Here is a 25,846-nt window from a genome sequence, read left to right as displayed (position 1 = left end):
GGCCCACGTCTCAGCTGCTCCTCTCCTCCAAGGCGCTCCGCCCCCATCCAATCTCCCACGGCGGGGATGCCTCCAGGCCCGGGCTGGCCGCGCCACCTCAGCAGCCACACAAGAGTGCCCCAGTCGTTCTACGGCCTTTCTTTTTGTCAGCGAATCCCCAAAAGGGGGGGGGGGGTCCTCCCCTTCTGTTCCGGTGTGTCCCAGAGGGGTTAGGATGTTTTTAAAGGATATTTTGGCAGAGGCCGCTACGGAGCTCTTCAAGGAGCGTACGTCCTCGGCGCCATCTTGGCTCCACCCCCTCCAGAAGTGGAATCTTATTGGATGTGGTCATCTTTAGCGGTGTGCAAAATCCACCTAATCTGCTTTCGTACATAAAAGAACAAATAATTACTGAAATGCAAATCCATCATTTAGTGCTATATTTTAGCGCAAAAGTGCCCGCTTGTCAATTTTTGATGCTAGGATACAATTTTCACAAAAAAGCGCAAAAAACACAGCTGCCACAAACACTAGGTGCTTCTATCTGTCTGTTTGCATTTATCCAGGACTACAGCGCAATTTAATTACATTATGTGCCATAATGCTGTAATTTTTAGTGTTATAACAAGCATACCTCAAAATTATGTTGGTGTAATTTAAATTTCACCAAGGCCTAGCCATATTGAAATCGTGATAGTATTCATGAGTAGCTCAGGGTGATATTCATTGACCAAAAGTAGCTCCTGTCATAGAAAAGGTTGGAGACCCCTGCTCTAGACCTTTTTTTCAGCAGAAAATTGGGTAATGTCTAAAGGCGTTGTCAAGTTGATGGAAAGCTTCTAAATATACACACTAGTCTCCTTATCCAACTTCAGTCTCAGTTTTTATTAAGGAGACTCTTATTGATGACTCTGTTAGACATTATGGGGGTTATTCCAACTTTGGAGGAAGTGGTAATCCGTCCCAAAAGTGACGGTAAAGTGACGGATATACCACCAGCCGTATTACGAGTCCATTATATCCTATGGAACTCGTAATACGGCTGGTGGTAAATCCGTCACATTTGGGACGGATTACCACCTCCTCCAAAGTTGGAATAACCCCCTATGTTGCCTATTCACCCACTGAATGTTGTAGTATGTAAAGTAGTACTACAGAAGTACTACATTTGTACTACAGAATGCTATTGACAAGCCTATGGGCCTGCTTCCATTAAATAGTGCATCCGAGCTGAGACGAAGGAAGGTGCCGGGACACATCCCTGGTGAACTCCCTAATAAGAAGAGGAGTTAGCCAGGGATATTTCTTGGCACCTACCCTCTTCTTATTGTTCATTCGTGGTTCCATTACATAACTGATGGACTGTGAAAATGATTAACCAAAAATGGATGGGTCCAAGGTCCCACGTCAATTATTTGTGGATGATGCACCCCTTCTTTCAAAAAACCCTAGGGGTATATGTATTTTCTAGAAAGATTTAGGGCCTGATTTACATTTTGGCAGACGGGTTACTCTGTCACAACGGTGACAAATATCACTTCTACTGAAATCTACATCCTGTAGGAAATAATGGGATTTATATTTTGACAGACAGGATATTCATCAGTGTTGTTATGGAGTAACCCATCTGTCGAAATCTAAATCAAGCCCTGTCATTTTGCCCTGGAAATAAAAGGAATCAAAACCAAATAAATGGTATTTAATTTGCAGAAAATAAAGTTAAAGGAAGAGTTGTCCTGGAAGGGAAAGTATTGGAGAGGGTTTTCATGTCTGTTTCTTTTAGGGATGAGACTTAGGGCCACATGTACGTACCTTTTTTCTCATCGCAAATGGCCCGATTCGCGGAATCCGACCGTTTGCGATGAGAAAAAAGCTTGTTGGTATGTACAGACCCGTTTTTGTGATTTGGTAATCTATTTACCGAATCACAAACCCTTTTCCTAATTTCAAGTCGCAGTCCGATGTATGATTGTTTTGTGACCGCGAATGCCAAAAGGTGCTTGTGAATTTGTGAAATCAAGCTACTAGAATAGTGTATATTAAGCACAAGGTTTGCTACTGTTCCATCAGACAGTCTTTGAAATCTCTTTTTGGCTTTCAGGTGGGAATTTCATTTCAAAACATTCATGGATTATGTTAATCTTCCAGGGCCTCGTTTATTAAATTTGGGTTACGGATTCTCCCTCTTACGTGTTCATTGACTAAAAATGATATTGCAACAAATCTATGTCCTTTGAACTTCCAGGCAGAAGAGAATGAAGAACATTTGCTATTTTTTGTAGTTCCTATGTGAAAGAGCATGTTCAGTGGACTGATCCCCTTTGCTGTTCACTGGGGATCAGATACCATAACAATGCACTAAGAATGTGCAAACCAGCCACCAAAAGCTGTATTATTGTATCTATCTCAAAATACCTGCACTCAGTCTGGCATATATGATTAAGGAAAGAAATTATATTGTGATTTTTCGGTATATTTTAAAAGCGCAGAGCACTTTAAAGTTTATTATCTGAACGAAGTTATAAAAGTGAAACAGCCACTAGTCAATTGATCTGACTACAGTGTATCATATTGAGCATATAGTGTACTTTTTTAGCTAGCTCAGAAAGCCCTTCATTGTTTTCTGGATAGCATAGTGGACCCATTTTGAGTGTTTTTAGGGACCCTTTTAAAAGTTTTTGCTGACCAATTAAGCTTGTTTTAGCACCCTTGTCTAGCACTTTCTCTTATGTTTTTTTAATTATTGTTTACAACTAGCATCTTGCACTAACTTAGTAGCTACACCATTGTATTTTGTCCTTTCTTGAGTTATTAATATTTTAATGTATTTATATGTTTTATGTGTACGTTTCTGGTTATATAAACCACAATAAAGTTTTTGATAATGATTCTACATCTGAGCTAGAATCCTCCTCCTTTGCCTCCCTTATATTTCCTAAGGAATGGTCTCTGACACTGCGGCTGAGATCTTCATAAGCTTAGATATGTGATTATGTAATAAACGTGGGAGGGACAAGAGGGGATGGCCGGAAAATGGTAAATATTTCCTACTAAGTGGGATGGGTTTGGGGAGATTTATAGAAGCTTTTATGGAGTGGCATGCTAATACAAACACACACAAAACAATGAATAAGATCATTGCTAGTCACAAACTACCCTTCTAAAGTTACTAAAGCCCAAGAGGTGTCAAAACAGGTGTGACTGTATTCTAGGCCAGTCTAGAAATTAAGTCAAGCACACCGTATGGCCGCTCACAGTTACTGCAATGCACTTCCATAAAAAACATTAGAGGCAGAGAGTAAAGTAATACCCCAGAGGAACTATTGTTAAAGACATTTAATTATTTTGACATTTAAATGGAATATGTTTATATATTTTAATATTTATATTGTTGTGCTTGAATTAATTCTTTTAAAACTTAATAATGAACGTATTACAAAAGAAAATTAAATTAAATGCTTAATTTCTTGAAAAATAGAAAAATCATAATAACTAAATCATAAATTTGTTACAAAATAGACTACCTGTTGTATAAAAATGTTAGTTGTGGGTGTCTTAGGTATTGTTTGAAAAATATTATTTGTAAATTAAAAATAATATATTTAAAATATTTATTATGCATTTACTTGAATTAGTTAACATGCTCTAACTTGTGTTAGTCTTACGTTAAATATAAATGTTTTAAATAATTTACCTTTATGTTTAACATTGGATTATTTCAATCATTTATTAAATAATAATAAACTTTAACAATTGCCCCATACTTTCCCCTAGAGAAATGTCTGCAATGGTGGCGGAGATCTCCACATCTATTTGCAGTAGGCTCCACCTTCTGATTTCATGTGGTGGTAATGTGTATGTCTAATGCTAGGTGCGGATCTACATTTGAAAATGATGAATACGAAAAAAGTGAGAAGTTACATCTAGGTGTAGAAGATATATAGATAGTGCACCACTACACAAAGTCAGTACAGTCCAGTAACACAATGTTGTCTTTTGACCATCTTCATTTTTTTATTATTGCTTTTTCTTGCATATATGAACATTCAGCCAACGCGTTTCGTCCTAAACAAAAGGACTTCTTCAGGGCTGAAATATGACAAAAAGGATGTATGTATCACACCAGGACAGAAAGAATACAGTGAATACATAAACAATTAAACATATAAAATATATACAAGGACATACAAAAGCCATCTATAATACACATACTTATAATCATAAGAGACAAGGGACAAATAATATTTAGAAAATTATCACACATATAATCAATAAAAACATATATATTAATATACCACATAACACATATTACCAATATTTACAAGAAAAGATAAGGAAAAAGAGAACCCATACAAAAGAAAGAAATATACAAAGGCAAATTTTAAAAGAAATATTTATAATTTCTGCATAATTCTGGGAATTTGTAATATCACCATAATTTTGTTGTTTCTGAAAATGTGTATATTTCGTATACAAGAGCATAAAAAGGTGATTATAATTTAAACAAGCCATATCTTATATTTGTATAATCTTTAAGTTGATTGTCTTTCCATATTATTGAAATGGTAGATGTCCAATGCTAACCCATTGTTACCAGAAGGAATGATGACACCATGTAATATCCCACAAGTTAAAAAAATAGTTAGCAACCATAATTACAAATTGCCCACGCGTATATTTAATATATTCAAAAAAATGTGTAGAGAATTTAAAAAGAGATTATCAAAATATGTAAGGAAATAGCCATGGATAATGGCCAGAAAATACCACAAAAGTTGAACACCAAGACACCCACAATATAATTTTCAACAAAAAAAAACACGAGAAAATACGCTTTGAAGAAAATAACCAAAGCTTGAATAAATAAATGCATAAGTATAGGTGTTACTGTTTTAAGAGAAAACACAACTCGTGAACCATAAACACCTGTGCCTACAAGTGCTTAGTCAGTAACACATGTGATGAATCTAAAATTTTAACACATCGCATATACTAATAGTTCTCATCATCACTGCAAAGCAGTCTGAGTAGAAAAAGACATTGGCAAACATATAACGCGAAAAACGTTTCACAGAATGGCCTTTGTAAAGGCGAAGCGCTTACGGTATATTTAAAAGCTTAGCCATCAAGAATGTTGACCACAATGTCCTTATACACGTAAAAATAAAAGCAAATATTAGCCGCTTACCCCATAGCGTAAGAGACGTGCCACGTCCGTCCCGGTTGGAAAAAGAAGTGAGCCGAGCCAACCTAGAGTCTACTTATAAACCATGGAGATCTCGATGAAAAGATTATTCGACACAGGTGGCATGCAAATGCAATTACATCTAGGTGTATTAGTAAATATACAGAGAAGGACATATACACATCTATATTTACCTTTGTGAATAGCTCCCATTATGTTTTCGCTATTGGAAACAAGCAATGGCAAAGTCAATTGGTCCTACTTTGCTAATACTTGTTTGCTGCCAGTATTGGTTTTGCCAATGTTTCTAGAATTGTAGAAAGCAATGGAAAAGCCAAGAACCGTGAGCTTCTATCTTGAAATGATATTTTTTATACTTACAAGATAGCCATCCTATTAGGTCTAGATGCACTCTCATGGCCACTTTGAATTATATTACAATCAGTATATAATGTAATATCGTTTTACTGTTTCAAGTGGCTGAAACTTAGCACCTAGGCACAAGCTAATGGTTATCATGGAGGAATACAGAAAACATTCCAAGATGGCTGTCAGTCACTATTGTCTTTGCCAATGCTTGTACCACAATTCAAGAACCACCAGCAAACCCAGTAGCAACAGAGTCAACAACCGTAATGGAAGGCAGACCTACTTGTGGTGGGTCGGTGGCGGGTGGTCAAGGGAAGAGCGAGGTGGCTGGCGGGAGAGAGAGAAGCACTGAGCACCAGCAGTGGTCTGTGTTGTAAGAGTAGGATTGAAGGCAGACAGAGGGAGGGAGCAAGCAATACCACATCCCGGGAAGAATTTCTATTGATGACTAGGAAGGTGAGGTTGGAGAGAAAGATGGGCGCTATAGAGAGAGAGAGAGAGAGAGAGAGAGAGAGAAAGGAGCAGGACTGAAACTCTGATTGAATGCTATAAACAGCATTTCTTAGGCTCTGGTACCTTGGACCCTGTGGACTTCTAATCAATATTTTCTGTAAATAATTCTAAGCATTTTAAGCTACATAACTATATAAAGAAGGTTCTTCCTACCAAGATAAAAGGGTTATCAAATAAGAATAATACATGAAGTATACTGTATTGCTTCCCCAATGTATTTGATACAGTTATATGTTCAAAAAATAATTATACTTTTTTTTGTAGTTTTTAGTCAGAAGCTGATTGCTTCTCAAGTATAGAACTTGTGTGAATGTGCATAGTCAATGTTCACATTCAAACTCCGTCCGACTTGAACTATTCAAGAAAATCATATGCATCTGCACACTTAGAGAACCATTGTTATAACAGATTAGTGTTCTATGCATGTGTACACCGGTAGAAAACCCAAAAGGCCCTTTTTGGATGCAGGTCCTCCCTATTCACTGCTTTACATGGTGAGGCACTTACATGCTTCCAAGAACCTACACTTTTTCTATTGGGGAGAACACATCCAGGCTCTTCTCAGCAGAGCTCAAAAGCTTCCACAAGCAGAGTGCCACTTCGAGTAGACAGCATGTACTCTGGCATAATGAGCATCTGGTCTTGTCGCTTTTAAGTAGTCACTGTTTCTGGAAACTTTTTCACAAAGACCCTACATATTCTCCAGCTTTATCCGTAGCAAGTTCAATGTGTCTGCCTTAGACCAATGTCAGTCCAGTTTCTACTTCTGATCTACCACCTCTGCTGAGAGCTCTGGTTTCACATGAAGGACAACTGCCACAGAAGCATGCAAAGGGAAAGACAGTCCCCTGGTGTCAAATGTGGAAGGATACACAAACACAGTGAAACTTAAATGTTGCAAGGGCTGGGCAGCGGCGTAATGAAACTGGAGGGCCCCCCTGCAAAGACGAATCGGGACAAAAGCTACTGAATAAGTACAGGGAATTGAAAGATACTAGAAAGCCATCCAATCGAGAGTAATGACCTTCAGTCATCCACACCCACAAGAAGGTCACATGCAGAAACATAAGGTTACAAATCTGCCAATGACCTTCAAAATTGACAAAAGCTCCCAAACACAGACCTTTCTGTCCCCCTACCTGGAATGGACTCCCCAACGACCTTGGCAAGCTAGCCTACCTAAAGGGCCCTGCCTTTACCCAGGGTCAGAATACAGGCCTCTAGAGCTCAAGATGGGCGGCGGTGCCTTTCCTCAGGGTGCTCCCATTTACCCAAGAAGCTTGCTTATTTGTCTAGTGACTCGTCGAACTAAAACACCATGGCAGATCACCAACTTCTAAAGAGGGTACCGTAATTTTGTGTATTACAACGTCCTACTGCCTTGAAAAATCAAGAGCAGTTCAATCCAAAAGTCACCTCTTGCACAGCTCCTAGGTGCCCTGTCAGCGCTTTAGCGCCACATAAAAGCACAGAACTTTTCAAAGTTAAGCAACACTTCATAAACGTGCCTCGCGGTTTTCATGCATCCCCAATATGCTCCCAGAAACAGTTTTCAAAGTGTGTGAGTTGCCTAAATCGCAGCAAATGTGGGATCTTTTTTCCGAAGACGAATATTGACATAAATTTATTTGTCAGTGAGTGAGACCCTTCACACCTGGACCTCCAGGTCTGACCCTTTTCGCAGCGTGCGGAAACGGAACCCACTTTGGGTTGGAAGGGACGCAATTCATTTCCCCCGCTCTCGCCTCTCCGCCTTCGCTCTGAATACATAGAGCTGCAATGTGGGAACATTAAAGAGACAGGCTGGGACCAGGAGGAGGAGAGAAAGCCAGGGAGTGAGAGGTTAACCCGCATTTATTTTAATTGAGTTCCAGTCTTTGTGGCCCCCGGCACAGGGGGCCCTGACCCCGGCTAGCTGCATCCAGATGTGCCGTTCCCCGGGGACACCGGCAGACCCCTGGATTGTAGGAAGACGGTCAGAGGTGGGGGAACCATCAGCGCAGACGCCCCCACCCCCCGCACATACATACACTGGCAGGGCAGAGCTGAAAGCCCTCCTGGTTTTCAGCGGCCCTGGCCTCAGGTCTGGTCACGTTCTGTCCCGTCTACATCTGCTGTGCAAATTGGACTTGAATTGATGAGGCTAATTTCAAGGGGCGAAAAGAGGGGGCGAAAGAAAGATGGGAAAATCGAGTGAGCTGGAGAAGGGGAATGAAAGAGACTCAGAGAAAGTAACAGCGAAAATGTGAAGGCGGGAAAGGAAAAGGGAGTCAGAGGAGGAAAGAGGGAGGAGAAAGTGTGAAGGAGAAGGTGGTGGCAAAGGGAGGCGACCGTATGAAATGACCGAGTGCTCGAGAGAGGAAGAGACGAAATTGTAAATAATGCACAGAGGGGAAAATAAATATAAGAAATTGAAAGAAAGTAGATCATATGCTTTAAATAGGGTGAAATGCAGGAATAAGTCCGATTTTGGGAAAACGTCACGATGGGAAGAGAATATGCACGGTTTGGGGAAGACAGAAGTAGAAGTAAATAAGATCCGAGGGAGGAGGACGAAGGTACTGAAGAGACACAGGGTAGTGTGGAGGGAGAAAGGGAAAGGAAGGAGAAGAGGAGAAATATTGTTATAATCCAGCGAGTGCCCGTGGGGAAAGGGGAGAGTGAGGGAGAGAAATATAAGCTAATATTCTACCAAGAGGACTGAAGAACGGAAGGGAAGCAATTATAGAGAGTTGGAGAGGTGGGGGAGGGAAGCAGAGGGAGGGTAGGGGGAGAAGAGAGAAGAGTGAAAACACGAGAGAAAGCGACAGAGCAAGAAGAACGGGAGAAGGAGTACAGGCAAAGCGACGGAGACGTGGGGATGGGAGACACAGACAACAGGAGAAAGTGGTGCGACGAAGGGGTGGAATGAGAAAGCGAGCAGAAGAGGAGAAACTGCTTTCGTGGACAGGACCCCGACGAACTCACATTCTACCGGGGAGACCCTCGTGGGGTGTAAACCATCTCGCACGCTGGTCGGCTGAGGGGTTGACGGACGGTGTGCTTCCGCCCTCATGCACTCGATGTCTCGTGGGCCTTGGAAGGCGGCGTAACTGGGCGAACTGGGAAACCGCGGCACATTCTTGACATCACCTGAGGCCCCAGAGCTCTCTGATGAGGCTGGACGAACCCACCCTGGAGAAGGTAACGGTGTCTGCTGCTAGCGAACGCACTCGGACACTTAAAGCGCCCAATTATATGCACCCATTTCGTTCTGAATTTTAGGGGGCGACTTTCAAGTTATATTTTTTTCGTAGTTTGCGATTCGCCTTGTCATGCTAATTTTCTATGGGTGGGTAGGTTCACTTGCCGCTATGTGCGTGTCAAAGTACCACGGTAACACACATTTTGCATGAAATGAAAACAAACCTGTATGTCTTGCAATTTTTGTGTGTTTTATACCAGTTGTTTATGCAATTGTTGTTTTCCTGTGAGACTTAGAGCCAACTTTGCCATCACAAAGAAACTTTTGCACAACTCATTGGCCGACTTACTATCAACAACGTTGCCGTGTGTAGACAAAGATTGTTGATGAGCTACTTAGTTTCTACGCGACTGTAGCTTAATAAATGGCCACATTCCATCGCCAATTGTATCATATGTATTACATTAGGAACCAGAAAGACAAGGCTATAGCCACATCGTAGCTATCCGTTACGTCTCTTTTTTGCAAAAAATATGCTATTAAGTTTGCATATGCGATCCGGCCCTGGTATATTTTTTCTATGAAGAGGCTTCATGATCCACGAAATTAATTGATTTTCTTTCTGCTGCATATTTGGTAAGAAAATATATCATTTTTTTCTAAATGTGTGTGTATAAGACTAAAACTAAAAGCAGCCGAAATGATAACGATAGTAATGATAATACCATGAACACTATGAATATCAAAAGTTCTAATACTACTACCACATCTAGTGCTACTACTATTACTACTACTAATAATAATAATCATAATACGGTTGATGGTGTAGAACCCTAGTTTCAAGGTGCTGCTAATGTTAACTTATGAAATAATGTTAGCCTGCGCATTTCCGCTTCCCTTAAAATGTCGGATATTAACCCGAAGAGGATTTAATGTAATGGTCACCAGTGACACAAGACATTGCATTCACAACATTCCAGTCTTTTTACTGGAAAATCATCAGTGGAGAAATCTGTGGGACGCGACGGAAAGTGTGTGACTCAGGCTACAGCAGCCGAGCCAGTAACTATTTCAAAATATGCGCATTAAAGACTAAACGTTAAAAGCACACACTTCCTGCTCGGGCATCCTGCAGAGACATCCTTGGAAAAGGCACACGGAGCCCGAGAGAGATGCCGAAGGCCTCCATTGTCTTGCGCCCCTTATCTGCAGAGAAAACGTATCCTGTGCGCGGACGGGTGAGAGGGGTTTGAAGGCAGGACCAGGCAGCTTCCTCCTTCGCATCGCCAGTGACTTCACTTCCCAAATTTAGCCGAGAGAGGGAGAAAAAACACAGGCCTATCCGGTTAACTGTCTTCTGCCCTTTCTGTGTGTCACGAGAGGGAGACAGGGGACCACACTGAAGGGGCTGCTGCTCTCCCCCAGGGTGACCCAATGTGGGGGCATCTAGCTGACTCCTCCAAATGGACGGGACCATTAAGGTGAGAGCGTGCGGGGGTTGCGGGGGAGGTGGGAGAAATGGCCCTTGCTATTTAGGAGAAGGGCCAGGGAGGGAGGGGCTGCGGCTGCACCCAATGTGGAGGTAACTGGCTGGCACATTCATGTGGATACGCCACTTGGGTGAGGGTGGCTGGGGTATCTTGTAATGGTGGACCGGAGTATTCGCCCACCGACCTCTAGCAGGCGCGTCAGATGTGATTGTTAAGGGAGCTTTCTGTTTCCCCAGCGCCGAGATGTGGTTAGCTCCAAGTAGTGGCTACATACCTGGCTTCATGCTGTTGCAACGTCTCCAAGGTTCGCTGTCTCTTCCCGGGCTTTGGCTGAAGCTTGTTATTCGTGTAAAGCTGAGATGAATACTCGTGGTGTCTAAGCGGTTTGTGTTTTCAAGCCTGCATCTTTGGACCACAGTTTCTCCCAGCAGCCAGTGGAATATTTCACTATTGAATGCGCCAAAGAGAACCCGTCGGCCTCGGTGTTTATATGAGCCCTCTGCGTAGAGTGCTTTAAGAGGTTCCGGTCTTTGCAGAAAATCAACCGATGCTAAAGGAATAAATGGTTTGTCCAGGACCCCACTGTTGGACCTAGTGAAAACGCCGGGATTCGTTTATGCCAAAGAGCTGAAGATATTTGCAGCAGAAAGTGGGTCGGGCCCAGTTTGCTATTTGACTTGTATTGCTTGCGGAGGGGAGGGGGGGGGGATTGAAGTGGCAAGGAGTGAGAAACTAGAAAACACGTTACCAAATATAAAAACAAATTCTAAATCGAGGAATTGGCATGTCAAACCAGGTCTCCTGTTTTCATTCTCGGACCCCAAGCCACCAGACCACGTCTCCGGTACCATGGGCAATTAACCTGCGAGAGAGTGTACATTTCGCCCACCACACAAAAAACAACAGGATGCCATTGGGCACGCGCTCCGACGCTAACCTGGGGACAGAGCACAGCTGCCTGCTATGTTTCCTCAGGTGTACGTCGCCTCTTTGTCCACATGTAGGCTAGCCGGGCTGAAAATACAAGGTGATCTTGGCAAGGATGCTTCTTTGAAGCATCATTATTGTTTCACGTGTCGCCAATATGCATCATTTCGCCCACTGTAGTTGGCCCCATCACTTAAGGGGCGACATTGAGGGGAGCAGCATCCCAATGTTGCTCCCCTACTAGATAGGTTTGTATTTTTTCCAAAAGGACGGCCGTGGGTTGAGATCCCCCTTAAGTGGATTACCCATGGCGTCGGGGGGTGAGGTCGGCGGGGAACGCTGGGCCTCTTTGTGGTCGTCCTTTTAATTGAAGAGGTTTTAGGGCAGTGCCTTTAAAACACATTCGATTTTGCTGAAACCGCATTTATTTCCTGTAAAACCGATTCACTAAACGGAACTCCGGCCCACAAGTATATTGTTATTGATAAGTGGCAATCGTATACATTGCAATTTACCATCAATCCATCAAAAAGGCATTGGCAGTGAAAACCCCTTTATTAGGGGTTGGAAGCCCCTCTGTAGCAGCCTCTGAACGGGCGGATTTGGGGCCAGGGCGTGATGTGGGTGTAAAGCAGAGTGGGTCCCTTTCCATCTGCAGGCCACACGGCTGGTGTCCTGACGCGAGAGATGGACGGAGGTCTGACACCATGGCAGTTTGCAGCGATTTACACCGGGCCATAGAGAGCCTTTTCCCCATCCCTCCTCCCCAGAATACGCTTCTATTTCTCTCCCCTGCTTTACTCGTTCACGCCTTTCTCTCACAATGTTTCATTTTCATCCCTCTCTTCCCGGTCCTCTGTTTTTCTTGCGTTTTCAGTAACAGTGCCCGCTTTCTTCTCTCTGCGCCTCCACAACAAGCTAGTTTCCATCTCGCTGTCTCGCCTTCCATCACCCCGGGCCACCCTCTGTCTCCTCACTCCTGCCGCTCCCTGCAGGGGGGCTGTGAAGTTGGTGACGACTCTGGGCCCCGATGAGATGCCTTGATCTGACAGAGAGACAGAGGCCGCCTCTCGTCAACTGAAATCTTCTGATGACGAAGATGCGAAATGCAGCAACTGGCCGAGCTAGATACGGCGGAGAGCAGCAAGGGGCGCATGATATTTCGACAGAGAGGTGTGATTAGAGGGGGTGGCACAAGGAGGTATGAGTGAGAACTCCCCACACGGACCAGCTCTGCTGGAAAACCCACAACCACGGGGCAAAGTTTGCACTCTAAGTGCCCACAGACAATCATTTCACAGTAACATTAAGAGATGAGCATTGTTAACTTCAGGGTGTTGATTTATGTCTTGTTAATGTTCCGACCATCAACTGTTGTATCCCACCTTCCCGTCTGTGTACCGTTTTCATTATTGTTAAGATACCACGAAAAGCATACCGTGGGAAAGAAGGTACACAGCAAATTGTTAGCTAAACGAGAAGGTAAGAATTGTGGAGAAGAAAATAAACGAATAAGAATAAATAGGAAAAAATGAAGACCATGTAAACAAGACCATTACTGAAATTAATTAAACAAAGAAAGAAAGGCAAAACGATTCAGAAAGAGCGCAAAAAGTAGGAAGTAAGGAGAGAGAAAGAATTCATAGAAGGGGAGATAATTACACAGAAAACCAAGTGAAATAAAAAAGATAGCAGGGAATGACGAAAAGGAGACAAATTAAGAATGAGAGAATAAAACAGGGGAATTCTGAGAGAAAGAGAGAAGAAGAAACAAATGAGAACATTTTGTTTCCAGACTAACCTGAAGGGATAACATTTTTCAGAAACTGGAGAAGAGCGGTTAAAAAATAGCTTACAATCGAAAACTGACTACATTTCTAAGAATGCTAAACGATAACGGGTTAAAAATGCAAAAAGCAGCGTTTTTTCCAGCAGCACAAAACGTGTCTCTAGATGTAGTATTTGGAGTGCTAAGAAGGCGTGTGGCTCCAGTCCGTAAAACATGAGATTTTTAAATGTATCGTCTATATGTGTTCAGAAATGTAAAGTCACTTCGTTTCCGTTATAGTGCTTGGCCAAGTGACATTGCTATAACCTCCAGGCACCCTAGCACTGAAATCACTGCAGGACCCTTAGGGCTTGATCATGTGATGAGGGCTAACTATTCTACCCCAAGCAGTGACATCCGTAGGCCTTAGGGTTTGCTCACATGTTGGGAGCTATCAGCTCATCCCCTAACAGCGATATCACCAGAAGGTCTTAGGGTCTGACCCATTCTTGCAGATCTCTGATTCGCACACCCTTTGCTAAAACAGTTTTTTTACCCGGAAACATAAGATTTCAGAGTGGGCGGCCTCTTGCTTCAGAGCATATAAAACCTGGACTTCAAATATAAACTAATCACAAACATAAAAATGATGGGGCTTGTAGATCCAATCCGTCCCTCTCTCCAACCACTCACCATTCACACCTTTAGGTGCTGCTTCCAAAGGGAAGGTAACTCCTCCCTCCCTCTTGCTCAGTCATGTACTCAAAACAAAGACAACAAAGTTCGAACTACGCACTTCACACAGTCAATTGTAATTTGGATAAGTGCTTCAGCGCCCTAGATGTGGGTATTAGGCGCTAAATGCACCAATATAATACAATACACAGATAGCATCTCTGTACATGTGATTCACGAGGCGATGGAAGGCTAGTGAAAGCGCAGAGCTCCAGTGATCGATTAATGTTTTACGTTAGAGGCATTTGTGTAGCACACACTCAGGTACGACAATAGATCACCGTCCCAGTGTGGTTGTCTTTCCAGCATGGATCTGATGTTTCTATATATTTATTGGCCGTACAAAGTGCTATGATTCCCCTTTCACTTACCTCAGATGGCTGAGAATGAAGATGAAGTTACAATTTATTCAGGTGAAAAGCAAGTTGAGTCTAATCTCATGAGTTGTGAATCTCTGACCAGTCTTCACTCGTGAGCCGTGACCCCCATTCTGGCCATAGTTCAATTGAAAGCAAGTCTGCCAACCTATGTATTTAGAAGTTTCTCAACCCCCTGTATGAGCTGATTCAATTGTCAAATTAGGTTTTAGGCTATTCCTAAAGCTATGGCCCTGTACTCCAAAGGATTTGTATCCATGTTTGTGCCTCCAGAAAGATCGTTGGTCGATCACCTTTTCAGATGATAAATAACGCCTCTTAGATGGTGTACCCTTGGACCCTTTTTTGCAAACATGGTGAGCCTGTTCCTCATCAGGCGTTATGAGTGTGGTGGCAGAGGAGTTTTAACTTGAACCTTACATCTTCTGGAAGACAGTGGAGGGGTTTGACAGCAGGTATAATGTGCAGGTTTCATGTTGCTCAGTTTGACCGCTAAGCTTTGTAGCATTTCTTGCCTGGCAACGGGATTCCTAGAAAGGCCAGTGTAGATGATATTGTAGTTAGTGAGGCAAGAGTGGGGCCAGTGGAGCTATGTGGCATGAGAGTGCCACATTTTGTGTCAGGATTGAGTGAAGTATGCAGCAAGAAGAGGCAAATTATGTGGGATTATGCAATACATTGTGTAATAGCAATACTACATTAATGGTCATTGGTTGCATCTCATTAGTACCAGCGTAACACCCAACTATAGCAAAAGCAACAGAGAGGTGACCAGTTCAGCTGTGCAAAGGGACTTCCACTGTGCAGCAACACGTGTCATGGCACTTTAAATATCTTTTGAACCGTTTGAGCCATAGACACATTTTTCTTTGTTAAAATCTACAGATTTTGAAGCAGATGATGAGATATGTGGCAAATGCTGCAAATCTATAATTATGTAAAATCACTGCAGCCACACGATCACATAATTCTAGGGGTCCTGGGCAAGAGATGGATACCTACGAGAAGGGCTTCTGTCAGCTCCACCCTATGCCATTTTGCAGCAGTGGTGGGGATTATTCAAGGATAATATGCAGATTGAGCTGTGAGTGTATAATTTTGATGTGTAAGGACTGAGCTGTCCATCTTTGCCATTTGCGTACATATTCATTGCCCCAGAGAGAGAGGAGTATGTATTCCATTACTTGATGCCAAGTGTTGTTGGCTACCTTGATAATCAACTATATGATTTATCTGTGGTATATTGGATTAGTGCTAGGAAACATGTCAAATCTGTTTTGTTTGGTGTTAGTGTGGGGTGTATCACAGTGAGATGTGCCGTGGAGAGCACAGTGATAATGTCTGTAATATTGTAATGCTCACACTGCAGCACTCCATGTCTGTAGAAGGCCTAGGTTGTTTGGTAGTCAGAATATGCAATGTGATGAGAGGATGTCTCTCTGATAACTTTCATAACCTAGTCAATTACACTAAACCTGTGAAATTCCTGTGTGGGCACACTATCATCTAATCTGGATTCTTTGTATTTGTAAACCATCTTCAGTCTTTAGGAGTGTGTATTTCAGTCAAGGCCACTGGAATTATGTGGCAGGGAAGGACCAATTTATGTAACAGTGTTGACTACGTAATGTTGCAAGAAAATGCAAATTATGCGACATAATGTGACACAGTTTGTAATACTAATGCTACATTATTTTGTTATGTTTACTCAAGTTAATACTGCACGGACAAAGGTTTCACCTCATTAGTGCCAGTTTAACACCAAAACACATCAATAGGCAAATGGAAGGCGACCAGTCAAGTTTTGTGAAGGGCCTTCCACACGAGCAGTGGCAGATGTTGCTGCATTTTAGTAACTTTTGATCCATTTGAGCTAGATTCTACTTTTTGCGAAAAACTGCAGATTATGAAGCAGAAAATGCAACAGATGCAGCAAATCCATAGCTATGCAGAAAACACAGTGGCTGCAGAATTGCATAATTCAAGCCACCCTGTTTTGGCTCACTAAAGGATAACTGCTCACTCTTACTTTAATTGTTCACCCTCATTGTCTGTGTGTGCTCCCAAAAAAATAATCTGTGTTTATCAGGCTGCAGATAGCGGAAGGTTGACACATATTTAACATGTTTTGCAAACACTCTTGTGATAATCAGCGCACCAGCTGACAGGACGCAATCAGACTGCAGACTAAAAAGTGTAAAAAAGAAGGAAAAAAACCAGTAGGCCTGGACTATCTCTGCATCCAGGATCTGGCACAACATCCCTGAATCCATCAGGACCGCCCAACACTGCTCAAAATTAGGAAAGAGTTGAAGACTCACTTCATTAAAGAACACTACATCCCAATGCATCAACTGCCCATAACCCAGCATCATCTCCTTCTACTCATTGACTCGTTTTTCCATGTCTAGCACTCTGCTGTCTTATGGCTACGTTCACCCTGTAGAAATACCATATCCCTGTATACATTGAAATTAACTATGGTTTAGTTTTTTGAAGTATCCCAAGAATAGAGTTTCTTTTTTCGGCCCTAAGCTATGGCTGCTGAGGTCGTTGGTTTGAAACAGTGAAATAGGACAGCCATTTAAAATGCAATATGTCACAGGTGGACTGTTTGAGGAACAGAGAGTCACGTTAGTATGGTATGTTAGTATGGTAGACAATTCTGTAAAGCAGATTCAATCAACACCAGATCTAAAACCCTTCAACAATCAAGCCCCCGCTTTGTGAATCTATTAAACTTTTTAAATGGCCTCTTCGTAGTCTCCATTTCTTTTCTTATATAACACTACGGTCTAATGAAGTCTTCACATTTACGTATCTTTGGGGTTACAAGGTTTGCTTCATACAGATTTATGCTACTTGTTTTTTTAAAATAAAAACACTTTTTGAATGATTGCAAGACAGTAATAGTGTTATTATACTACCAAACCATCGGAGATTGTTCCCCTTTGCAGACCAATAGAAATAGTGAACCGCCTAAGGTAAATGGTTTTTGAACTTTTTAATGCCAGGCCCCATCTTCAGTAAAAGAAATTCCATTGTGGACCATCCGAATGACAAACATATTTTCTATCAATTATTCTTTAAAATTTGCAGCTCAAACATATTTAACAGTTGAAAGATTACAGTTATAATCAAATATCCATTTTAAAAATACAATCACATTCATGAGAGTCAACATGCTAGTGGCAACCTGGACTCCTTACAAGCATAAAAGTATCCAGAGTATGATGCCCTATCAGAAAGGGAGGGGACCTTGAGAGTTATTTAGAGCCCCATCCCCACTTTGATGCCTACTCCGAGCCAGAAGGAGAGTCAAAAATGTGTTTCTGATGGTCTATCACAGAGTGTCCCACTACCACTCCGTTCTCTTTCTATAAAACCACACTACTCCTTTCAGCATGAAATGTGTCTATCTTCCACAGTGCCATATTAACGCTCCTCTTGGCCAGAGTCTGGAGCCCCCTAAGATCAATTCAGCCCCCCCAGATGGAGTGCACCCTACAATCAATTTGAGGACCTCCGACTTAGAAACATTAGATAGACCAATGTGCTGCAAAAAATTGCTACTCGGTTGGTGTGTTTTACTCAGTGTCAAGCTCTAGCCAGGTATAGTTAAGACATAACTAGCATTACCACAGCACCGCTCGCTCTGATAGTTGTTGGTTTATCAGGCACGCTCTAGTTCTTCAGTAGTGAGTCTTGCACTTTATGATCAAAATGCGCACTGTCATTGTTGGGCTGTGTCTGAAAAAGGATTTGGTTCAGAAAATATGGTCACGAGGAATAACCTACATGCAATTGTTCTCCACAAAGTTTTTAACAGGAAACGCGAATGTGTCTGTCTAGAAATTAGGTAGAAAGTAAAGGCATTTCTGTGGAATTGTCCTTAAGAAGACACTTATATTTTGTGTCTATTCTTTTGAAATCAGAGAACTGAGAGGACTGCACTGGGCAATCTGCTTCATCTGGAGTAAGGGAACATACAAAGCGTTCAAATTGATTTTGCTTATTGTGAATTGCCGCAGATGCTTTGCCACAACCACGGGTTGCCCTAATTATGAGTGGCCGCGTCCTGCTGTAATGCAATGTAAACTGTATTTTGTCAGGCACACCCCTCAGCTCACATCTCCCAGTGACCCACGTGTTGCCCTATAAACAACCTAGGTTGAACTGCATGGCGATCATTTCATATTAGGGGCGATAATTGACAACGAAATAGGCCCGACATATATAACTTCTGTCTCAGATGATATAGATGATTCTTACTATAATCTTTTATTTACAATGAACACTGAGCAAGAACCATGCCAGATTTCAAATTATCCACTCACGGTAAATTTACATATTAAGAATCCAAAATGAAACTATTTACGTAACGTGTGGGTATCATGGAAACCTCAAAAAACTAGTTTTCAACATTGCCTCGCTGTGCCAACCTTGGGTGGCAAACAATTGTCTGATTTTGAGTATAAACACCATTGAGGACTCCATTGGCCAGAATGCGTTCATAGTACTGGTGCAGGCAGGCCAGCAGTGTGCTTTCCTTCCCCCACTCTTTAAATTAATGGGAGATGTAGTGAATAGTGAATGAAGCGCATGTGTGTTCTGGGAGGTGTTCACAGCCTGATTATCCTAAAGGCAGAATTCCAAGCACACCCAAACTAATAGATTGGTCCTTGCAGGGGCGTAGCTTCACGGAGGATTTTGGGGGTTTTCCACCCCCTAATAAATGTAATTTCTGATAAATAGCTGGGTACAGGTGCTTTCAGTTGGGTATTTGTGAAATGTTAGTCGGATTTCACCATTAATTTTTACATACACACAGACAAACATGCACACACACACTCTCCCTCTCTGTTTTGAAAGTCCTAAAAATATTGGTTATTTTTACGAAATATTGCTTCTCTCTCTCAGTACTCCTACCAGTTTGCATTACTCTCCCTTTTCACTGCTTCTTAGGCCCCTCTAATGCACACTGCTTGTGGCGTAATGTATTTGAACATTATATGACAGCGTGATTGTCAGAAAATCTGAAAGTCGCCCCCCCCCTCCAAACTTACTGATCAAGCCACACCCCTGGGCCCTTGCCAGAGAAAGCCATTTAGTATGAAACACTTAGGGATCACCAGCACTTGATGTGCCTACACATGACTAAAGCAGGTGGACGTTCCTTCTCTTTTTTGGGGCCAGTTGGCCGGAACAATCCTCCTCTGGAACTGCGCCAGATAGATGGGTAAGGAATTTTTAGGAAAAAATTCAAGACAAGGCTTTTGTTCAGTATCCAGCTTTCATTCTTTTTCATGGGTGCATCACGGCAAAGTGCGGGACACTGTTTTGAATAGCCATGCGCTCAATAAATTCCTGTACATAAACATGAACACTGGGAGGCAAACACTTGATTGATTGTGAGTATGAACATTAGTGGGGACTGCACTTGTCACAATGCTATGGATAACGTATGCAATGATGCAGATAGTGTGCTGCCTTCCCCCTCGTTTAAATCACCTAAATGATGTTGTGTGAGTAATTTTGAGGATTACTAAATTCAGTGCTCTAAGGGCTAGTGGTCCTAGGAGCAACTCACTGTAGGCAAATTGTTTAGTTAAAGTTTAAAGAAAGGGAACCCACATCCCTGCCATTAAGCTGAACACTTCATCTTTGTTGAAAAGCATTATAGAAAGCACTGTACTAAGCTGAAACTGCTAAAGTAAGACTTTCAAATAATTGCAATTCGGGGTTGCTCTGAGTAAGTAAGTACATTGTATTTGCATAGTTAATTAAAACCTGTGCAATGCAAACAAAACATAAAAGAATAATAAAATGTGATATAAAACCACAGTTAAAAAGTGCATACTTGAGCAGTTTTGTCTTGATTTGTGGACAGACAGAAAGTGTACCTGTGAATGCTCAGAATGTTACAGTGTGCTCTTGTTCACCAGAGGCGCTGATACGCCATTCTTCCTTATAGGACAGGCTTAAGAAAATGCAGAGTGCAGTATGTCCCTAAGATAAAAGAGAAAGGAATTTCCTTGCTATGTGTCTATCAAGAGAAAATTGGATGCCTACAATATGCAAGGTCTAGAAATTAATCTGGCTAAAACCAAACTGATGATGCTTCGTGGGACAAACCATAAATCGTTCAATTGGTTCTTAGGAGACAAAAAGGTGGAGGTGGTGCAATCTTATAAATATTTGGGAATCCATCTTGGACCACGCCTGAAATGAAAACGTCATCTGCAGTCAATTCAGGCAAAGTCCAATTCATTAACCTACAGCTTTTAGCTACTCAAGAAAAAGCTTATTTGCCCAAATCGGTCGCACCTTTTAAGAATCAATTCAGCTCAGCTGCTCCCAGCCATCTCTTATGGGACCGAAGTATTACGGGGCCGGGAGATCCCATCACTAAACAGCAGCCAAGTCAGAACCTATAGGGCCGTTTTCAATTTACCAAAAAAATGTCTCTCCAGCCAGGTAAAGTTGGAGTTGGGCCTAACAAACCAGATTTTTCAGTGCCAGGGAACATTCCTCAAAGCATTATGGAGGTTATGGTTGGCAGAGAACACTTCTATACTTTACTTCTTCTGGGAAAAAGTCCAGGCCCAATAAATCTGTAATAGAAAAGGCTCTTGGGGAAGCTACTTAAACCAAGTAATCAACAGCCTGGGCATGGAAGACCTTTAGAAAAGTGGCGCAGGAAAATACGTATTCAAGAGATTAGTCAACCTCTCAGTTCACTCGCTTTCTCTCATCACTGACAAAGCTTCCCTAGCCAAAAGACGGCACACCTGGGCAGTCCTAGGGTCCTATCTGCTTTCATCCCCTCAGCGTTACCTAACTGAACACTTTTCCGCTCAAATGAAACAACAATTCTTGCTGTATTGAATGGGCCTTTTTGACACCAAAGATGCTCGCCCATCCGGGAAAGAGTAGCACCTCGTCCAGAACTGTCGCCTTGGTGGTTACTACCAGGAATCACTTCTGTACGTCTTCTGCACCTGCCCAGCTCTAGGCCCTGAAAGAAAGAAGCTTTTAAAACCTGCCTTTCTGACAAACCACATTCCTTCTTGCAGATTAGCAGTCATTACCTGGTTTAAGGGCAACTCAATCCCATTTTGGTGCAGGGGGTTACGTTTTTAAAACTAGTTCAAAATAAGCTGACCAAGGTTGATACGGGTCAGTAGCCATGATATTACTCACTCATATGGTTCCGGGGTTTTATCTTATTTGTTTTGAATGAACGTTCAGATTTTGTACAACATTGCAATGGTTTTTATTAATCGAGCAATAAAGATTATCTATCTAAAAAAAAACACGGAAGAGTGCACTGCTTCTAGGGCCTGTTCAAATGTCACAAGTCTGGTGCCTCCCACATTCGTAGCAAATGCCGATACAGAGTGTATGGGTCAAATGACTTTTAGCATTTTCTTCTCAACCATCCCTAAAAAGTTTACCAGCCTACAGTTCATGTAGGTCCTCTTGCTTGAAGCAGGCCAGGACTGCCTGTCTCCGTGTTTGGATTCGTCATGAGTTAAACTGTGTTTTTGGCAGTCAAAAACTTTCTCCCTTCAGTTCTGCGCAAGTGCAGACTAGGTGCAGCATATCCTCCAAACCTTTTCCACACAAACGACAACTGGTTGGGGTTTGCTCCCTCTGCCAAGGTGGGAGGTGTAGCGCCAACGGTATAATGCCAAAGCGATGTTTCAAAGATTTTTCGTTTGTGTGTCTAGAGTAGCCTTGGCTAAAGTATTGTTGAGGGCCAAGTGTGCACTAGTCATTCATTGTCATCCAGGCATGGCTGCATCCTGTGAATGTGGCTTTGTCTTCCACCAGTGAGAGGCTTTTGATCATTTGCCAGGCCAGTTTTTTAAAGATTGCATGACTGGTGGGGATTTCCCAAGCCTGGGACAGCCTGATGTTTGCGAGAGGTCCCTGAAGGAACCTTCTGGCTGGCAATGTTTCCTTGTGCTGCAGCCCCAGCCAGAGTAGATGGTTAAAGGTGTTAGGGGAGGCATTCCTGATTTTATGGAAGCAGACTATGAAAGCTCTTTGCCTGACCAGAGAGTGCTTTGTTTAGCCAAACTCCAGCTAGATGTGTGCTGCTGATGCATAGTTTGGGATGCAAAACATAGTTCTGTAGGCCTTAGCCAGATTACTGCCCAATATTCTTGAGTCTCTGCCTCTCAGAGCTACACTTCCATAAGTGATTGTTTGTATTATTTTGGCTTGAGCTACCCTAAGGAAAGGTTCCCACATCGGGCCTGTGAGTTTCAATTTTAAGTTTTTAAGTGTTACTGCCAATGCCATCCCTTTTCTTTTGATCTCTTCTCTCTGTGTGGTGAATTTGCCACCCTTGTTATTGATTTTTGCCCAGATACTTGTAGTTTGCTGTCGCCTGGATTTGACTGTTCCCTAGATACAAGGCTCAGTTTTTTTTTTCCTTCTGCAGATATCTACTTTGTTTACTGGAGACTAACTCTTACAGGAGATATATCTATTTTATATTATTATATTTACATACAGACATTTCATTAGAGCAAAATACGTGTGGTCTATGGTAATGTGCTTCTGCATGTGGAAATGTTCATTTTTTTTCTCAAAAATTAAATTAATTTTCTTGTGGAGACCCCCTCCCACGTCTACATGTTAATGAAATATGTTAGTATTTCCTTCCGTTGTCCAAAGTGGAAAATCACTTACTCCTGCTGTTTGCATCAGTAGTTGTACATGCATTTGTTGTCTGTAGGGGAGACTAGCTGTTAAACGTTTGTGATTACCCACTCATGTAGGAGTTTGTGTGTGTTACCTGTGGTTTCAGAGTCACTGCTCCTGGAAGGCATTGTCTCCTTATTCTAAATTCTAAGCCTGGGTGGAACTCGTGGAGTTTCACTCTGTGGATTTGTGCAGGGATATATAAAAACTCAGGGACATTTCTTGAAGTTCTGTGAGCGGGCGGAATTCAGGCATGTTGCCCTGCTCGCATTGATTTTTAGTCCAGGAGCTTGTTCCGTGCTGTAAAATCAGCACAAATGTCATCATGTGGAATGCCAGAGAGTGCTGCTTTTTTCTGCCACTCCAGTAGAGTTTCTACTTGAGTGGCATCTTTCTCAATGTGAATGTTCGCAACCTGTTGAAACCTCCAGTGTTGAGAATTCTTGCAGGGAGGCATTCTAGCCACCAAAAATTATGCTAGAGGATGCAAATTCTCACTTGTGCTTGTCAAATTAATGTTGGCGTGCTGCATGCAAGAAAAAACTCCACCATGCGATGATTGGTGTGAGGAAAACTCTACGAACACCACCAGCGGAGTAGAATTTTTCTCCCACCCAGACTAAATTCTCAAATGTAAAATTCCACAAATCCATATCTCGTAAATCAGGATGTGGACTTTAGTGCCACCAATTGGAAATTTTGAAGGGTTTAGATTTCATTTGGGTGTGCAAAAATGTTTGCTACTAACACCCACAATTTTCATTTTCTTTTTCTCCTCGCTTTGCCACACTTCTGATTTTACTATGAGTAGATAAACAATTCAACATCTGGATGTCTTAATTAATCTAAACACACACATCATTCTCCACAAAACCTAAAACTCACTCTTTCTCTGTCCCTTTGTGTCTGTCATATTGCATCTCCTTCTTTGCCATGACTTTTATAATAAATTGTTCCTTTTTAGATCAAGCATAGCAGCGCTTGCAAAAGCGCTGCTTTTCCGACATGTTGGAATGTATCTGGGCTTTTAACCTACCACACCGCACACACTCATCAATAACACTCGTTCATGGGTTGCCATTCAAAAATCCATTCTTTTCGTTGGTAGCTTTACGTTTGTCTCTCCTTGCGGTGGTTTGGTTACCGCCTTGGTCATCAACACTGTTACATGGATAATTGCACTTTTGCTGATAACTTTGACTGCGAGTGAACTTCTTTTGGCTTCTGTGTCTCTCCTTGGCGTTCAGGGCGGCGGCGGTGCTTTGAATCAGCTCGCTTATGTCAACTATTTGACTTTTTATCTTTAGTTTGTGCGGGAAGAAAAGTTCAGTTAGGAATCTACAATGCTAAAAGCTTTAACTCGAGCAAACGCGAAACCCATTGCATTGCAAATGCTTATTTGGGTTTGAGTCCAGTCTGTCATCTTTCTTTCTTTGTTTCTTTCTCTATATACATTTCTTACTTTGTATTTATTCAATGCTGTGTGTTGAACGTCTACACTTAGTTCCAAGTACCTCCAAATTTTCTGTTGGTTATCTACCAAAAGTTCTTCCTTAGTGATGTTAATTACTCAGTCTTAAGACTTCTGAAAGGCATTTAGGCCCGTATTTATACTTTTTTTAGCGCCGCATTTGCGCCGCTTTTTGACGCAAAACGGCGCAAACCTACAAAATACAATGGCATTTTGCAAGTTTGGGCCGTTTTTGCGTCAAAAAACGACGCAAATGCGGCGCAAAAAAAGTATAAATACGGGCCTTACTTTTTAAGCAGCAGGTACTATTGTCTTGTGCTCCAGCTCACAAATTTATTTGCACACCCAAGTGAAACATACATTTACAAAGGCAAATACTATTTCTTATTCGCAAAATCAAAATTGATGGGATTTTGCCCCACACAAGCAATTTAATTTGATATTCATGAGGGGATTTTCTACGTGAGCACATATGCTGTTAGAGGCGTAATTGGTGGTGTTGCAAGGTGGGTCCATCTACAATAGTTAGTGAACTCCTACAAACTCACAAGCCTATGGATATTTACAGATTATTGTAGTGAGTTTCATAGATTTACTCATAGTAAACTTGTTTTTAAATGTGAAAGCTATAATTGTATTGAATTCATTATTCAAGATGCAGTTAATTAAAACCTTTATCTGATAAAAAGAGCAGGTTACAAAAATAAAAACAGATAAAAAACAAATGCAGCAGAAAATGTTCGCTTTCAGAGCTATAAGGAACAATCACCAAAATAATCGGCTGGAATGCAAGATGTTTATCCAGTGAAAGTGTGTCTGCAGGGAGAAAAAGAATATAGCTGCAAAGTGAAAATTCACGTTTGAATTACATTTTTGCATGCAAAAACGTGCATCTGAATGTTAACATGTGCGAAAATTGACAGTGCGTCTGGAAATCTTTGACAGTTGCAACTTTCTAGGAGCGATCTGCAATACATACTGAAATCATGAGAAGCCGACAAGTTGTAGAACAATAGGTGTACACCTACGTGTTTTAAATCCTAACTTTCCCAGGGAGGATTTTGTAAGTACATTGCCATGCCCTTAGTTCCCTTTTTGCCTTATAAGTTGTCATATTTGTGTTCTTGTTGCTC

General features: G+C 41.9%; 1 protein-coding gene across 2 annotated transcripts in view; it reads left to right on the top strand.

Annotated features, from left to right (window-relative positions):
* Positions 1-9,066: 9,066 nt before the first annotated feature.
* Positions 9,067-25,846, top strand: part of FLI1 (Fli-1 proto-oncogene, ETS transcription factor) — a 334,273-nt gene continuing 317,493 nt past the window's right edge. The window contains exon 1 of one of the 2 annotated variants that reach the window (XM_069224503.1): positions 9,067-9,229. In XM_069224503.1, coding sequence (XP_069080604.1) covers positions 9,200-9,229 — 30 coding nt within the window. In that variant the 5' untranslated portion in view covers positions 9,067-9,199. Of the gene's footprint in view, positions 9,230-10,561; positions 10,712-25,846 lie in introns of those variants that run through there. The other variant, XM_069224504.1, reaches the window with a different exon arrangement.

The sequence above is a fragment of the Pleurodeles waltl genome, chromosome 3_1, assembly GCF_031143425.1.
Source record: "Pleurodeles waltl isolate 20211129_DDA chromosome 3_1, aPleWal1.hap1.20221129, whole genome shotgun sequence".
Taxonomy (NCBI): Eukaryota; Metazoa; Chordata; class Amphibia; order Caudata; family Salamandridae; genus Pleurodeles; species Pleurodeles waltl.
The sequence above is the reverse complement of the archived record's forward strand: the minus strand, read 5'-3'. Positions and strand labels throughout refer to the sequence as shown.